The sequence below is a fragment of the Cyrtonyx montezumae genome, unplaced genomic scaffold (genome assembly GCF_038088225.1).
Source record: "Cyrtonyx montezumae isolate F1298 unplaced genomic scaffold, pur_monq_1.0 scaffold_80, whole genome shotgun sequence".
NCBI lineage: Eukaryota > Metazoa > Chordata > Aves > Galliformes > Odontophoridae > Cyrtonyx > Cyrtonyx montezumae.
Genome location: NW_027072090.1, coordinates 166,475 through 184,277, shown reverse-complemented (window position 1 = coordinate 184,277; position 17,803 = coordinate 166,475). Strand labels below are relative to the sequence as shown.

General features: G+C 44.7%; 2 protein-coding genes across 2 annotated transcripts; both read right to left on the bottom strand.

The window, feature by feature from the left end:
* Positions 1 to 997: 997 nt before the first annotated feature.
* Positions 998 to 4,842, bottom strand: LOC136059659 (acidic leucine-rich nuclear phosphoprotein 32 family member B-like). Its single transcript, XM_065753773.1, is given in 5 exon segments — positions 998 to 1,098; positions 1,905 to 1,956; positions 2,341 to 2,444; positions 2,725 to 2,923; positions 4,810 to 4,842. Coding segments are annotated over 5 exon segments (489 nt in total).
* A 2,390-nt stretch (positions 4,843 to 7,232) lies between these two features.
* LOC136059658 (ceramide synthase 4-like) lies at positions 7,233 to 12,904 on the bottom strand. Its single transcript, XM_065753772.1, has 5 exons — positions 12,695 to 12,904; positions 11,926 to 12,054; positions 11,558 to 11,661; positions 10,998 to 11,154; positions 7,233 to 7,811 (listed from the first exon to the last, which is right to left on the bottom strand). Exons 1-5 carry the CDS (start codon positions 12,902 to 12,904, stop codon positions 7,620 to 7,622), a joined length of 792 nt encoding a protein of 263 aa, XP_065609844.1. The 3' UTR covers positions 7,233 to 7,619.
* Between the last annotated feature and the right edge of the window lie 4,899 nt (positions 12,905 to 17,803).

Genomic DNA, 17,803 nt, shown 5'->3' with positions numbered 1-17,803 from the left:
TGAACATTTGCCCTCAGACTTTCCAGTTTAAACATTTCAACTTGGAAGAAAATGCTTAAATATTGATTGAGTCACAGAGAGTTAAAAATTGCCATGATAGGAATCAAATTCATACTATTATTTAGGCATATTTGTTAGAATGCATTTCATTTGTGAGTAAGACTGTTTAAGATTCCTTCATTTATTCCTTAGCGTTTGATCCTCTGTAAATTAATGTGTTAGTCCTAAGCTTCCATACAAAATTTAGGCCATGAGGCTCTTCAACTGCTCCCCTGAGATGCTGAGCAGATCTGATCCTGAGCCCCAGGGGATCAACCACGGCCTCCCCAGCAGCATCCCCGTGCTCCAAGACCTCGGGGATCTGTGACCTCGATGAGATCATCACCTCTCACAGCATGAGCTCTCTCTCACTGCCCGAAGAGATTCTCTCCTGCGACTGCAGCATCCCTGAAGCCTCCAGCATGATGCTGAGCACAGAGCAGCTCAGTCTCCCCCTGCAGCAGTGGGGTGGAAGAGCAGGGTTAGAGCCATTCTTATAGGACAGGGGGGAGGGAAAGGTGGGATGAGGTTAGTGATATATTGTTGTACAGTTTTTCTCATTTCCTAATAACTGTTATTTGTTCAGAACTGGGGGAGGGAAGGGATGGGATGAGGATAGTGTTCTATTGTTGTACAGTTTTTCTCGTTTCCTAATAAATGTTGTTTGTTCTGACCCGCTCCACGTCTTGCTGGGGGCTGAAACAGCCCTTGGGGGGGGGAAGCTGGGACAGACACAGCCCCACCAACAGAAAGTGGTGTCCCCAGCCCTGAAGTCTTTGGTCATGAGATACCTGTGTGAAAGAGAGCCTTGTATGGAAGATTCCCCTGAATGCCTACAGTATTCTGCATCTTAAAAAAATATATTGTGGGCGCTGCAGCCATACAAAGGGGAGGAGGAGTGGGAGATGGGGATTTACAGTCTCACGGAGACACAACGGGGAGGTTAAGACAAGCACAGTCATAGTCCGTAAAAGTCATCCTCATCATCCTCTTCATCTTCTGGGTCTTCCTCTCCTTCATCCTCTAGACTTCGTTTTCTCTTCTCGCCTCGTGGAAGGTCTGCAAACAGAGGTGAAGCATGAAGCTCTGTTTGGTCTTGTGGAACAGCACCTGAGCTGTGACTACAAGCCTCAGCAGCCACAGCTTGCCAGCGAGCAAGCACAGACTAAACTCTCACCGTGTCGTATCAGATCCACCCAGCTCCATTTCTCATGCTACCCCAAAAAGCCTGAACTCCTAAGAACCAGGAATTACCTTATGGTCTCCAAGCATCCCACATTTCATCAACTGCTTCAAAGCAAGGTTTTTGTTGAGCACCCCCAAAAGCATAACAATTGCACAATTCAGTCATCTCTGACCAAACTCATGCAAGGACATTTAAAGTCATGCCAGCCACTACATTCTGTCAGTCTGTTTGGGTTTTTATGACCAGAGGAGTACGGACTCCAGTTCAGGACTATGCCCCTTTTCTAGAGCTCCAAGAGCATCTCTCAGAGCCTACTAATAGGAGAACACATGACAAGCCCCAGTCTGGCAAGAACCATCAGTTCAAGCTACTTAGACAGGCCCACTAGGCAACTTTCCTCTAATATTTGGCAGACCTACCCAGTACTGAAACTTATTTCCCCATCACCACCACCTAACTCTCAGGTTTTAGCCTCCATTTTAGTTAGCTCAGGCACAAGCTAACTATATATACAAACTAACAAGTTCAGCAGTGTCTGCGAGGAGCTACACTGCACTTATCATGGAAAAGCTGAAGGCAACAAGGCACAGAAGATTTGGAAGCTCTGAGAATAGAGCAAACACGCCAAGACTGTCAAGACAGCTTCACAAGGCATAGAGTTTGTTAGAATTCAACTTACCATCACCAGCTTCGTCATCATCCTCATCCTCACCATCTTCCTCCTCGCCTTCCTAATGGAGTCAAAACAAAACACCTTGTTACACAAACCACAATCCTTTTCCTTCACCTATGCTCCTGCCTTACTTAGGGTGCCAGGCACAAGCTGAGCATGGAAAACCTTAGCAGCACCTGTTACAAGTTGTGTGTGTGCGGCCTTATGGCTTGAAGACTGACACAGAAACATCAGTCCAAGTAGAAAACTACTGAACCAGAAACTCTCACAGGACAAAAAGTATCTGGATGGGAAAAGCCAAAGCCCAGGGTAGGACCCCTTGAATCTGCTCACAGAGGCTCTGTGACATCTGGTCTGACGGGACACAAGTTTGCAGTTCACACACACAGTCAAATAAGCCAAAACTCTGCTGAAGACACTCCATAACAATAGAAAGCCTCACCTCCTCATCTACTCCATCCTCCTACTCTTAAACTTCCAGATCATCATCATCTTCTTCTTCTTCATCAATGACTTCTTCTCCTTCGTCCTCCTCCTCTTCCTCACCTTATACCAAAAGAAGATATTATGGTTTCCAAATACTTGCTAATCCCACACCTCCTAGAGCTGGAGTAATATCACACCAAACAAGCACAAGGAGTACCAGCAACAAGCCCTGTCAGCTTGCAGCAAGCTTCGTTTCTGACGCAGCCCACCAAAGAAAGGAATGAGCAGGGCTGTCCAGACAGCCCCTACTTACATGGCAAGTTGTAATCATTTATTTAGCTACACAATCATAAAGAAGGGAAGAATGAGCTGTTCCCACATAAAAGGAGAAAATCCTTACCTTCCCAGTTCAAATATTCATCTTCCAGTCCATCCCCATCTGTCTCAGAGTCTGAGTCAGGGGCTTCCTGCTCAACAGCATCAAATCCCTCTTGGCAGGTGAACTCGGGCAGAAAGGAGAACATGCTATCCCAGATGTTAATGAGCATGGTCACCTTGCAGTTGAAGAGGTCCAGACTATGCAGGTTAGGCAACTTTTTCTGCAAAGATCAAGTTAGTAGATCATTTACAAGTCAACATTATTTGAAGATCAAGCAGCCATTACAGTATAGATGGTCTGCTTACTACCTCTATCTAACACACAAAAGGATATTCGCATGCATTATTTTCACCATGTGCTCCTCAGGTGGAGATAAGCTGCTGGTTTTCCTAAGTGTAGGACAATATTGATGCTGAAAGATGACTCCTTTTCAGCTCCTCTGTCCTACAGCTTCCTCTCCTTGGACCCATATAGGAATCTCACTTCCTCTTAGATGGAGTGGGTAACAAGCACAGTGCCCAACTCCCACACAGCAGGAGAAATTACAAAACCAGGCTCATACTGCCCAAAAACATCAGGCAAAATGCCCAAGAGAACAATACAGGCAGCTCAGTGCCTGCAAACTGTACCTGATTCAGCACAGGCACAGCGGCTCCTCCAGACAGGCTGTGCACCAGGCTAAGCAAAGGAGAACAGTTTCAAGCTCTTTCTAGGAGGGGATGGAGGGACCAAAGATTACACCTACCAGGCCAACACCCTAGATCCAGCCCTTCACAGCTACGGATTCTAGACCACAAGGCAAGAGCCTTTTTTAGGGCAGTCTAGCTCCACCAGCAATGCTGTTCCTGCTGTCACAACAAGACCTTCCTGCAGTGTGTGTTCTGACAGCACCTAACCTTAGTTACAGTCTGAATCACTGAGTGAGCACTTGAAAGTAGCCCTGGGAGCACAAGTGAAGGTGATTCACCTGTGTGACCAGAAAAGGTGGAGCCCCTCTTAGACCTCATTTAAGGGCTGACTGCCACTTGAGGAAGGATCTCTTGTTGGAGATCCCTCCTTTGTGGAGTTCCTTCCCTGTGAACCTAGATCTTCGGAGACAGGTGGGCAGTCATCTTCCTTCTTTTGTAACACCTCCTTTGTTTGCACTCGTCTCTTTGCTTTTACAACCTTTACACACAGCTTTGCAGGTTTCCTGCAAAAAGTTTGTAGTCCCAAGGCACCCTATGCCATGCAGGCTTTTAAGGCATTGTTTGCAGTTGTTGTTCATATTTCATATGAACAACTTGATAAGAGTCACAGAATCATTAAGGTTGGAAAAGACCTCTAAGATCATCAGTCCAACCTTCAGCCCAACCTTCCTGTGCCCACTGAGCCATGCCTTCCCCTCAGAGGTTTCCATTCCACATAGGAAATGAAGAGTAGGAATCTCACATGTAAGTCCAGCAGACCAGACAAAGAATTGAGATGATGCTGGGGCTTAGACCCTAGGAAACAACTTGTCTTACTGCATGTGCCTTAGGTTCTGTGTTATCTTATGCCTGTTGCAAAGCAGCACTTCCTCCTATCAGATAATGCAGGAGTTAACCCTGGAATTAAATGCGGGTTGGCAACCATGGAGCTATGCAATTGATCCAATTAACTGGCCTAGTGTGATACCTTTAGGGTAAAACACATTGTCTTTAATGAGAAAGAAGTACTTATTTTGAGATGAAATATGAACAGATCAGAATTAACACCGTTTTCTGAGTGCTCACCTCAATTTACACTGCAGGCAGGGAATTCTGCAGCTGTAACTGCACCGCTTATTTCATGTTGCGACTGTAACTTGGACAGCCATTGTCACGGTGTTATCTGTGACGACAGGGATACAAGGGGAAAAAAAAGGGAAAAAAATGCATCGTTGGTGGCCTTACACTCGGGGTGGGAGGAGAAAGGAAGAGGGGAAGGGTATGGAGATAACAGATGGGTCAAAAAAGGAAAAATCTTTTTGAGGAGGAACAGTAACTTTACTAAATCTAACAGAATGGAACAATTGGGAGAGACAAAAGTTTCCAAACCAAAAACTAAGAGCTTACGTTAGAAAAACTGCAGCAGAAGTTCACACACTGCATCTCCGCGGCAGCCGAGGGAGGACGGCATCCGGTCTGGAGCTCCATCCCTCTTCAACTCTTCAACTCCCAGCATGCTGGTTTGATGTGGAATACCAGCATCAAAACCACAAAACCACAGCAGCCATGAAGGCACAGCCATCTCGTATGGGACAGAACTCCTGCAGAGGCCGTGTGGAGAATAGAGAAGGTTGGTGTCCATGTTACTGAAGATTTCAATTCATTGTCCTGCTGGTGCAGTTCTATTTCACTGCCAGGCTGTGGCACCCTGTGCTCCATCTGCTCTGCTGGGTTATTTATCAGACATAACGTGGCATCTTGCTGCAGGTTTTTACAGCAGCTTCAAGTTTTGAGGTCTGTGATGCTCCAAGAGGAACTGTGTCAGTGGGTGGTGGTGGTGACAGAGGGTGAATTCAGAAATACTAATACAGCACTCACAGAATTCCTGACACCAGAGCACACACAGAATGTGGAGCCACTGTGGGAAGAAAACTGCACGCAGGACTTGACTGAGCCATAGCAATTTGATGACAAGAAAACGTTTGCTGCGCCATGGGTCCCAGTGATTCACTGTTGCCACGCTTGGTTACTCAGTTCAAGTGTCCTAATTCAGTTCCAAGAGCCCTCTTGAATCCTTGATGTATCCTTTCACAGTGATCAGATTGGGCTTATAATGAGAAATTGCTTCTCTCAACAGTCAGTGGGACAGCGAAACAGGATGAAACAGCTGGCATCACTATATGTCTGCACTGGTTCCACAGCATGTGGTGCAGTCTCCGGGGAGCATTCTGCTCCTCAGATGTGTTGTGATTTTACAACATCGATCCTTCCCATCCTCTGAAACCACATGACAAAGAAAAAGAGACACGCACTTCCCTTCCCACGTCCTCACAGCTCCAAATCATCTGCCAAGCTGTGGACTTGCCATTGCTCTGTCAGTGTCATGTCACCTGGGCTGCCTCCAGATTTATCACAGGGGTGCTCCAAACTGGACACAAATGAGGCAGCTGCTGTTCTTTACTGGCACGGCCTAATATGACTGAATGCTCTGGGTCTGCAACATCACCTCCATGCATGCTGCATGTTTAACAGCCATGGCAACAGCACCCAGACGTGTCTTTACTGTCACTCACCCAACCAGCCAGGACACCTCCTGCGAGTCCAAGAAGTAGAAAAGAGCCCAGAGAGTCAAACCATTCAAAAGTAATTTATAAAGAACTTTTACATTCAGTACAAAACAGTACAGACCCATTCCTCCTCACCTCGCCACGTGCAGAGGAGTGGCAAGATTGTACATGTGGATTAAAGAAACATGACAGTATTCAGAACATGTACTCCGAATTTCTAATTGCCCCAGTATCCAGAGAGAAGCCGTCCTCAATAAACATTGATTTCAACGACAGTGCAGGAAGAGATGCTCTGCTGATGACTCTGCATGTCACTGCCCTGGAATCACTTGAGCTAGAACCACTTTTTCCTCTGAAGTTATCCAATACATTTTGATTGAAACCTAAGACCACAGGCTGAAATCAAAGCTCCCCCTGTTATATTTCAGGTGAACTTGGTGAGCTGCTGAAAACCCTCAACCTACTAGACTGTCATTTGGGTCATAATTGTATAAATGGCATCACCTCCTGGAATAGGGCATTTCCTTGGTCCATGGCCCTCACTTAGCATTGGACTCTGTCAGTCACCTACAGGGAAGTGTCTGCACAGCCTGGGCAGTTTAAGTCCCTGATGTCCTAACAGCTAATCTGTTAATAATACCATTTCATCGTTTAATAGATCTATAAAATAGAAATCTATGCCATACTTATTTAACTCCTTCAAGGCATTACAGAATCAAAAGTCTAAGACTACACAAGATACAGAATGTCTAAGGAAACTGAATCAGAATTGCATCATGACTTCCATCACCTACTGCTTTAAACTCTACACATCTAGGCACAGGCCCCAGAATTAGAAGACTAAGTTAAAGCACTGTGTCAAGAAGTTCAGCAGATCTTCTCTGATTCTTCTCCCTTTGAGAACAGGGATAATCTATTCCCTTCTTACCACAAGCTGTCTCTGTAAATATCTCCCACTGTACCAATTATCTTAGATAAAAACATGAATACTTCTTCGGTGTTTTCTTCTCAAATAGATATTTCCTTGTCCCCTCTCTTCTCCTGACGGTGTTACTTTCCAAGGTAGGATTAATGGATTCTCTGGCAGCTGAGACACAGCTGCTTGGATTTTCCAGCTCTCCAACCATGATTTGGGTGGGAACTTTCTTCAGTACAGGCTTTGGAGTTCACCCCTTTGTGGCAATAATGCTGATAACAGAAGGGAATGAGATCCCTTCCAGTACAAAACCAATCATGTGGTGCACAGTGGCATTTACCATAAGAAGACGTTTTCTCAGGTCATAACAATAGTCATTAGTGGCAATGGGCTGAGGCTTTCAGAGGCCGTTCGAGGCTAAACTCCTATCAAACAACATTTGGCAGTTAAGATGTGACATTGCCAAAGTTCATCCACCGTTCTGAGTATTTTTCAGGATTAACACATTTAACAATTGCTATGGTACAGTCTAATTCAAGTCAAAACACTTTGATCCCTTTCTATTTGCCTCAAGGCTACAACATATAGTAAGCGTTTGTTGAAGAGAGACCAAAAACTCTCCTCAGGTATCAATGACTATACACAGTTCTGTTTACAATAAGGAGTTCAGTTATGATACTGCAATTGCAATCTTTCATACCTAAACAATGAGCAAAACTGCTTTTAAAGACAGTGAACTGGACTCATGACAGATAATAGCAGTGGCTATCTTTCCTTGACGTGGCCGTTGGTGAGATGGGCTCTGTTATTCAGTGGGTCGGTCCCATTCCTCTGGATGTAATTGCTGCTCGTGACATTGCTGAAATGTGCAATCCCATTTTTCTCCTTTTCCGTCATGTTTTCTCTTTCTTCATCCACGTCACTTTCTTCTGTTTCACTTCTCATGTCCTTTCCCATCTACAGAACAATGTAAATGAGAAACAGTACAAATGCAGAAGTGCTCAAGAAGCAGTGCCAGCTGAGCCACAGGCTGAAACTGTTCCTTCAGCCACCTGCCTGTGGCATGCATTTCTGCAGTGTGCTTTTAGCTTTAGTTCACCTTTGCAAGCAATTTGATTTCTGCCCCAACTAAATCTTAACTGTGATCCTGGTGTATGTTACACAAACAGGCTGAAGCAGCCCCAGATCACAGCTGCCCAGGAGTGAGGACAGCCACGTCAGACTGAAGAGATCCACACTGCTGCTTTGGGCATCATCGTGCACATGAAGGAAGGGGCAAGGCAGTTGATCAAAATCTTGTATTTTCCAAAGGGGACATGACTATAGCTTCTGGGTGCTACCAGCTGAGCACTCTGATATGGAGACCATACAGAGTCCCAGGATCACAGCACAGCCCAAGTTGGAAGGGACCCACAGGATCCCTGAGTCCAGCTCCTGGCTCTGCAGCACCACCCAAACCCAAACCCTTTGGCTGAGAATGGTGTCCCAACACTCCCTGAGCCTTTGGGCTCCAGGGCATGCTGCTGCCTCAGACTCAACTCACTGGCACCCAGAATCCCCAAGTCCCTTTCTGCAGGCTGGCCTCACATCCCCTGCCCGTACCCATGGCCAGGTCTGCCCACCCACGGGTAGGATTCGGCCCTTGCTCCTGCTGAACTTCATGCTCCTGGGAGTTGCCCAGCCCTGCCATTTATCCAGGTCTCCGCAAGGCCTCCCTGCCCTTGAGGGAGTCAACAGCTCCTCCAATGAATGCAAGCTGTTTTCTTTCCGGTCACTAAAGTCAATTTGAAAGGCCTGTAATTACCATGATCCTTTTTCTTGCCCTTCTTGAAAACTGGGAGAATATTTGCCAACTTCCAGTTTACTGGGACCTCTCCAGACCCCCAAGACTGTTGGAAAAAAATTGAGAAAACTCTTGGACTACCCTGGGATGAATCCCATCAGGCCCTCCATCCAGCTGGATGCAGTTCAGTCCATAGGGCCTGATGGGATTCATCCCAGGGTAGCCCCACAACATTCACAGTGTCCATGAAGCCTGAAGCCTTTTTTAGAAATCCCCACACCACAGAGCAGTCAGGAATTGTAAGAATCTGAACTCGCACTGAATTCTTACTGCCTGCAAGAACAATATGAATAGGAGGTGCCAAATTTTGTGAGCAATCTATGTCATTCTGGAATTGGCAGCTGCAGAACTATGCACAAAGAGCACTGATCTGCAGCATAAGTGAAATCAATGATCTTTTAAGTCTTGTTTTTTCTTTATTCGGAGGTGCAGAATGTGGCTGAGGTCTTACACATTGCAAGGTTTCTAAAGGAACTAGACAGCTGCATGGACTAAAAAGATGGTTGCCTCTATGAGGAAGTGAAACCTATTACTTCAGGATTTGGCTGAATCCTAATTACTTGGGATAAGGGAACATCATATGAAAAGGTGGTTCAGATAAGGCTGTAGCCATGGTGGAAAACCGTGGAGGTCAGAAAGGCTCATAAGAAGAATATGAACTTTTGAACTGGAGCGAGTTTCAAGGGTATGGAAAGGAGGCAGTGCTCTGTATTTCTCCTAATACTGCCTTGTGCTATTATCACAGAATCAGAGAATATCCTGAGCTGAAAAGAACACATAAGAATTACTGAATCCAACTTCTGGCTCCACACAGGACTACATAAAAATTAAATTGTCTGTCTGAAATCATCATTGAGACATCCCTTCAGGACCATTTTAATTTGCTATTGATGGCTCAATACGTCATGTTCTCAATTTTATTTTTTCATATCAAATATAGCAGGTAATTTACATTGTGGGTTGGGATTTTTGGGGGGGCTGGGATACAGTTAACTTTCTTTGCTGAGGCTCATGTGATGCTGTGTTTTGGATATTTGATGAAAGTAGCTGTTTTAGTTGCTGCAGAGCAGTGTTGGCACTGAGTCAGGGACCTTTCTGCTTCTCGTACTACCTGCCAGTGTGGAACTGGGTGGGCGTAAGGGGCTGGGAGCAGACAGAACTAGGACAGTGGACCCAAAGTGGCCAAAGTATATGTCATATGGCCACACCATTTGACATCAGCAATAAAAGCTGGAAAGGAGGAAGAAGGGTATCTGCAGAGTGATGGTGTTTGCTCTCTCAAGAGATCATTATGCATAAGCCCTGCTTTCCTTGAAGCAGACTGTCCATGGGAGGTAGTGAATGAATTCCTTGTTTTGCTTTGCTTGTGCATGCAGCTTTTGCTTTACCTAATAAACTGTCTTCATCTCAACCCAACAGTTCTCATATTTTTCCCTTTCTGATTCTACCATCCTGCTTGTGGTGAACAGTGAGTGGCTGTGTGGCAATTAGGTACCTGCCAGGTTTAAACCGTGACACTTAGAGATAAAATATGAAAAAATCTGGATGTGCTCCAGCCTTCCTGATGGCTCATTTATTTCTAATAAGGCTATTTATTGCCTCATCATTTAACACTGCAATAAATGCAGTGGCATTTCACCCTGCACTAGATTTAGGAAAACAGAAGTAGGACCTCTTCAGTCACCTCTTCGTTTTCTGCAGCGTGTGAAGTTTCTGGTTTTAATTCGCAAGTAATTTGCTTTGTGCTACCTTAAGGGAAGGCTAATAAGGAAGCTCTGGACAATATGGATGAAGATGAGCTATCCATGCTTGTTCTCAGTTCCCCTAAGACAGAATTCCCCAGTTGGGCAGTAACAAAACAACTCATCCCAGGGCATGAGGTCAACTCCCACAGAGCATAAAGTTGTTTCTCCTACACTGTGTCCTTGGCAGGTGGCCAACCTGATGACATTAGGTCACACCTTTGATTTTGAGAAGAATTTCATGCTGAACAGCAGTTTGGTTGCACAGCAGATGCTAAATGCTGTAGACAGAAAGAATGGGGATGCATTTGTCTTAAGTTTATACAGCTGCATCTCAGGAATGGAATGTTGCTCTACGACTGATAGAGAAAGACAATATCAGTCTTGAATGGATTATGCTTACTGAGTGCTCCTTTTACCTCGTGGACAGGAGTCTGCATGTACAATTACACTACAACAAGAAAGAATCAATCCCAGATGAAATTCTGTGCTCCCGAGTAGTTTTAGGGCACCCTCCCTCCCCATGTGATGTGCAAGGGACTAGAAGTTGATTCATACCGTGCCCTGGAGCATGAACTTGTAGACCATATGAATAATGAGGCAGGACCAGAAGACGTGAAGCAACTGTAGAATTATCAGGAGAGTATTCACAAAATAGTATCCAAAGAAGGGCTGGAATATCTCCAAGGAGTAATAGTAGGTGTTACAGAGCACTCTGCAAGAGAGAAAAAGTTGCACTGAAGGGCAATTGTGTTCTTCGCAGGACTGTAAGCCCCCATAAGCTCTTGTCACAGAGGAAGTTACAGGTCAGTCTTTTCCTTCTTCTATATAGCATGTGAGTTCCCCACTGGAAATAAGCAGAGTAGAGCCAAAAGCTAAGGACTCTTCTGCAGTATACATCAGGTCTTTATGACTCCTCTATGAACTCCAAAGCAGACCACCCTTGTTTACCCCAAGGCAGGTGCAACAGCCATATGGCACTGTAATCTATGCAGAGATCAGAGACATGAGCTCAAGAATCAAAAAGCAAAGGCTGTAGCAAAAGATTCAGCCCACAGCTGAATTGTCCTGCCTCTGAGAAGGCAGTTTTTCGTTTTCCTTGACTGCAGCAGACTCACGTGTAGGGGAAAATGACCAGGCGGCTGATGAGGAAAACAGCTGAGATCATCAAGAGGCTGTCACGAGTTTTTTTCCACTTCATGTAATTTAATATCTTAGTTGGCTGGAAGGAGAAAGAACAATAAGACAAAGCAAGCCAAGACACTGCATCTGCACATGCTCCAAGAGGCTAATGAGCCAGATATAATACAATCCACATGCACGTAATCATCTCTCCTCTGTAGGGCACCTAAGCTAGGTTGAGAGATCAGCATTGAGTTATCAGTGAAATAATGCTTAGCCCTTACTGTGCTAGATCAAAAGACAGCATTTGGCTGAAAAGCATCGCTGACCACTAGGCTTTGCCTGGCAAATAACTGGAGCTCACCTCTAGGAAGCAATCAGACGCATCATGAATCACCATCACCAGTGTCCCAATGCGGATGTAATTGGCACAGTATGAGAAACTGATCAGGAAGATGGTTGCAGCATGATGGACTATCTGCTCCTTGAAGTCCTAAAGAAAAAGGGGACAGGAGAGAATGAAACACACAGTGTTTTATTTGTCCTGGTTAAGCACGTCCCTTTCAGGTAATAAAATCTCTCAATGAGGCAAAAAACCTTTCACTGTAAGGTCTCAGAATAACAGAATCATTCACCTTTCCTGCAGTGAACAGGGACCTCCACATCTAGATCAGGTTGCTCAGAGTCTTGTCCAGCCTGATTTTGAGGGCCTCCAAGGACAGGCATCCACATCTTTGGGCAACCTGTGCCAGTGCCTCATCACCCTCACTGTAGAATACTTTGTCCTTATATCCAGTCTAAATCTTCCCTCTTTTAGTTTGTAACCCTTGTTCTATCACCATAGACTCTGCTAAAGAATCTGTCCCCCTCTTTCCTGTAGTTCCCCTTAGATACTGACAGGCCGCTCTCAGGTCTCCTCAGAGCCTTCCCTTCTCCATGCTGCACAGCCCCAGCTCTCTCAGCCTGTCCTTGCAGGGGAGGTGTTCTGTCCCTGGGGTCATTTTTGTGGCCCTCCTCTGGACGCACTCCAACAGGTCCATGTCCCTCCAGTACTGAGGACACCCCATCAGGACACAGTACTCTAGGTGAAGTCTCACAGCAGAGCGTGAGAGGGGAAGGAGCACCTCCCTCACTCTGTAGACCATGCTGCTTTGGATGCAGCCCAGGGCCTTCTGGGCTGTGATGGCACATTGATGGCTCATGCCCAGCTTCCCATCCACCAGTAGCCCTAAATACTTTTCAGCAGGGCTGTGCTCTATCCTTACATCATACAGTTTGTATTGGTAGTGGGGAATGCCTTGATCCAGATGCAAGACCTTGCATTTAGCTTTGCTGAACCTCATGAGGTCTGTCTAGGTCCCTCTGAATGTCATCTTGTCCCTCTGGTGTGACGATTGCATCCCATGCGGTAGCTCACACCTTTCCATGACAGGGTTTGCAATCCCCACCTCCCAGAGGAGAAGGAAGACAGTGACTGGGATGGAAATGCCTGGCAACGAGCAAGGACAGAGTCCCACAGAACATCAGACTGGCACTGTATGCATTATACTCTTGAAGAACGCTCTCCCAAGTATTAAGCTTGCATTGTGTTTGCACTTGATTGAAAAGATATACCAGGACAATACACGATTTATAACAGCAATTTTCACTCCTGGATGACTCACCTGTTGTGGGTATCCTGTCCAGCACTCTCTGTGGTCCCAAAGCCAAGGCTTCTGGAAAGAAAAAGCAACATGAATGGGAGGATGCCGAAGAAAGTCTTTTCTTATCAACAAACTAAATCTTTTACTTGTTGGCTATCACAGATTTGCTGCATGTTATCACAGAGCTGGTTGTGCTGTCTGAAATTTGGTTGTCAAGAAACTTCTACTGCACAGCTTGCAGTTGTTCTTATGCTACCAACGAACTGCCGCCCAGCTGAAATTTTATATGTTGTTCAGCTCATTTCCAAATAAAACAGCCTAGGAAAGATTTCTAGGGGGTATATTTTGAATATATTGAAGTATTTTGAAAAGTATGTCATTATGTATTGCTATGGATCGTACAACAGTTGTTGAGTACTGCAAAAAGGCTAAGCACCCCTGTCAGGAATATGTCTTTTTCATGCTGCAGGCTGTAAGTAATGAATCTCTGAAAAGACAACCGCTTCAAAGCGCTGCTTACACTTCAAAGAAAACTGTAATGTAGAACTTCTAGTTTCACAGGGCTTTAAATGAGGTTTGAAGGGGTAAAGGGGTGATAGCAAGTCTGCGCACAACAAGGTGTGGGATGGAATAGCTCAGAGGGACAAGGTGCTAGTGGGGGCTCTCAACCTTCTGCATCTTATGATGATGAAGGCAACAAGGATACTCAAGGTAAAAATATCAAAGGAATTAAGGACTTATCCTTCAAGGTGACAAGACCAGTTGCCCATCTGGACTGCATCTACAACAAATGCATGCAGCTTGTGAAAGAAACAGGAGTTGGAAGCCACCATGCCACTGGAAAACCATGATGTAATTGCTGTCACTGAAAGCAGCGGGATGATTCCATGATTGCAAAGTGGCTCCTGATGGCTACAAGCTGTTCAGAAGGGACAGGCAAGGAAGGAGAGTAGGAGGCATTGCCCTTACATAAAAAAAAAAAGGAATACAGTGTGAAGAGCTGTCCTTGAAGAAGGGACAAAAGCAAGTCGAAAGTCTTTGGGTGAGAGTTAGAGACTGAGGCAACAAAGGGAGCCTTGTGGTTGGTATCTACTACAGGCCATCTGATCAAGTGGAGCCTGTTGATGAAGCCTTCTTCCTCTAGCTACAGGAAGTATTGTGATTGCGGGCTCTCATCCTGCTGGGGGACCACATCCACCTGGACATCTGCTGGAAAAATAGAATAACAATCTGTAGGCAATCCAGGAGGCTCCTGGAATGCACTGAGGACAGCTTCCTGAGTAAAGTGATAGACAGCCCCAGCAAGGGTGATGCAATGCCAGACCAGTTGCTCACCAGTGTGCGTGAACTGACTGGTGACATCAGAATTGGAGGCTGCCTGGCTGCAGTGACCATGCAATGGAGGAGTTCACACTCATGACTGATATTGGACAAAGAATAAAACCAGGAAACTTAATTTTAGGAATGCCAAATTCCAGCTCTTTAGCAACAACATATACTATTGAATTTAAACTTCAACGTTTGTTGTTTTTCTTTTTTTAGACAAACCAAAGTATTTCACAAAACAATTTATTTTGTGGAAACTGGAAAACATCTCATGAATGAAGAAAAACTTTCATGAAAAGTACAGGTAGTCTCATTCCCAGAATGGGAAGGTTACATTCAGAACAGGATTTTGTCCCTTCTGTCACCACAGGGATCTTGAGCTATGCTGAACAGGTCATTATTTCTAAACTTTCAGAGCTGGCTTCACAGAACACCCTTCTATTTTGATGTAAAGAACCACAAAACAGTGTAGTTAGGATTTAGACACCTCCACTCCTATGCTAGTTCATCTTGCAATCCCCATACATGTCAGGTATCTTACATTCTGCCTTGAAAGTTAAGTTTCGTTGCTCTTCAGTTTTTATAACAAGCAGCCCTAGCACAGTCTGTGCCCACTGACTTGAGATTTGAAGATCTCCCATTCCTCAACACTCCAGAAGATCACAGGGGAGAACATTTTGCAAAGGAAACAGCACAAGAGCCAGGGGAAACTTCATCCCACAGACAGAGGACAGGTGCCCCTCATGATCAAGTCAGGATGAGAGTGTATGGCATGACTTCCACTACCTCTTCTGTCTCAGTTATTCCAACTCATAACATTTAAGTCTCAGCCTTCTCTTGCTGAAGTTGTGTTAAGGTGAGCATGATTCCCTATTTTTGTGTTCTCAGAAGTGTGCTGTGCAGCTGATATATCTGATGGGAAAGTCATCAGGTTTGAAGACACAGGTTTGGCACCCACATCTGCCATTCTGAGGCACTCCCTAGATAGGACAGCAGGTGGCACTGCTTGTATACTCACATCGTAGAGTCCAGCAAGCCCAGTGAAGAACGAAAGGACGCAAAACGTAAACCTCCAGCTACAAAGAAGGAAAGAAGCATGTCAGTAACCCATTAACCACCAAGATTCACTTCCGTGTATCAGTCCCACTCATTCAGAGAATTATGCCATTAAAGCAAACAAAAACATCAAGGTTTGCCTAGATCCTAACAGATTTTGTATAGTTAGCAAATTCAACAGAGGTCACAAGGGCTGTTGAAATCACCCAGATAACCATCTAGGTGATAATCATTTCCCAGATAATCGTTTTCTGGATGATTACCTGGAAATTGCCCAGATAATCATCCCAAACCTTCCAAGCCCAACTAGAGGCATGCGTAAAACTCAAACAGTACCTATCTCCTTCTTAGGCTTTTGAAGATTAGGTATGCTAAGTTCATTATCATGTAAAGCAAATTAAAAAGAAAAAACAAAACATGTTCAGTCTCTGTGAGAGCTACTAATGACTTACCCACATTAAACCAACAGAGAAGTACATATAAGAAATGTATAAAATAGAAATGTCATACTGAATATTTACACCTACAGTAAGAAATGAGGGAAATTTCATTCCAGAAGAACAAATTAGTAGCTAATAGACTGAACACAGAAAATCTGCAAAGGAGTCAAACTGCCTACAACAGCTCTTAAATTACCAAGCATATCTGTAACAAACTGGAAGCAGCTTTATGTTTTGAAAGATTCCATTTGTTAATGAACCACCCAGGATTCCAAGAAAGACAAGCTACTATTTTATGTTAGAAGGTCATTCGATCTGTAGACTGCAAATGGCAACAGAGGGCAGGCAGAAAGACATTACTGTCAGTGAGCTGAGTTAGAAACCTATTTACTGTCTAGTGTTTACTGGTACTATTTACTGCAAGGCAGCCGAGTGCAGGAAGAGCTTGGATTTCATCTTGATAGAAGTGAATTAAGCATGTTTGTTTTACAGCTCTTTGTCCACAATTCTGTAAATCTTTCTAACTGTAACGATCTGAAATGCCATAAATAAATAATATGCACCCTTTTTGTTTTGTTTTCTACATTTGGGGTAGGAGTTTTGAATTAGAGGTTGAATGTTAAACGGATTGTGATCAGCTCAGAGGTGATGCCTACCCTACAGACACACACTTTTAGTTAGATGAATGTCACTGTTGGTATTTATTTTCTCTTTCATCTCTGCAGCCTTCCTGGAAGAACCTACTTCTCCACAAGCCAAGCAGAACAGACACTCAGTAACCAGGCATTTCACCCAAGCTCAGGAGAGTTCTTCACTGGGGAAAGCTGAGCCAAAGCTAACATTTCTAAGAGGGCTAATGTTTCTAATTTCTAATGTTTTACCAAAATATTCTTGGTATTCCTCAAAATACAAATCTGGGATCTGGGTTCGTTTCTACTCCTACGAAACCCCAATATACAGGAATTTATGTGGAATCAATCGCTGAGTGATGGTCTGCCATGTACTGTCACAGAGCATAACCTCTCAGATCTTAACATCTCTAACAACCTCAGGCTGAGATTTCTACAGCCTCTGCACAAGCATGAAGACCAAGTGGAGTTCCCATAAGGAATCACAAAGACATAGACTAGGAGAATAGCTGGGGCATGCTCACGAGGGTGTGGGCATTAGTGTAGAACAGTTTCTTTAAGAGTTTTACAATATGACTTTTTGGTGTAAAATGGCTGTGACGACAATTCACCTAGATTCTGGCAAGGAGGCAGTCCCAGCCAAGAAAGTCTTTCTAGGCATGGGGGCAAGGATGGACAGTCATGGAGCTCCAAGAGTTGTACAACTCCTGGCCTCAGCTGTGCAACAGGTTGCCACAGGCCAGGTCACCAGCACCTCTAAGTGTAGCAGTGAATACGTAAGTGTGCAGCCAGCTCAAGTCTATCGGGGCTATTGCTCTGCTACAGCTTCAATCTGCATTAGTTGAAGTACCTAAAAAGTGAGGAGTTCTCCTTTGCCAGATCTGCTTGAGCCTCCTTAGAACAGCTTTCACATAGGCCCGACATTATAAAAGGGTTCTATTTTTTGGCTTTCAAGGAATACAAGTCTATGACTTTTGAAAGCAGCACTGTGGAGAACAGTTGCAGGAAAGATGCAGCAGAATGTATCAGCTTGCAATGACGCAAATAGGAAGGAAACACAGAGGCAATGGTAGGCTGTTCTGGAGTCACAAGAGTAGCAACTAAGCAGTAGGAAGCGGTGGGAAGCAAAACAATACTGAATATTCAGT

Bases quoted from the DNA above. Each gene is read 5' to 3' on its own strand.
- LOC136059658 (XM_065753772.1), bottom strand. From the start codon at position 12,904: ATGAGGTTCAGCAAAGCTAAATGCAAGGTCTTGCATCTGGATCAAGGC. The intron at 12,055-12,694 runs GTGAGGGAGGTG...CTTTTTCTTTAG, and splicing joins AAAGCAGCATGGTCTACAGA to GACTTCAAGGAGCAGATAGT. The intron at 7,812-10,997 runs GTATGAATCAAC...ATTGTTCTGTAG, and splicing joins AGTTCATGCTCCAGGGCACG to ATGGGAAAGGACATGAGAAG.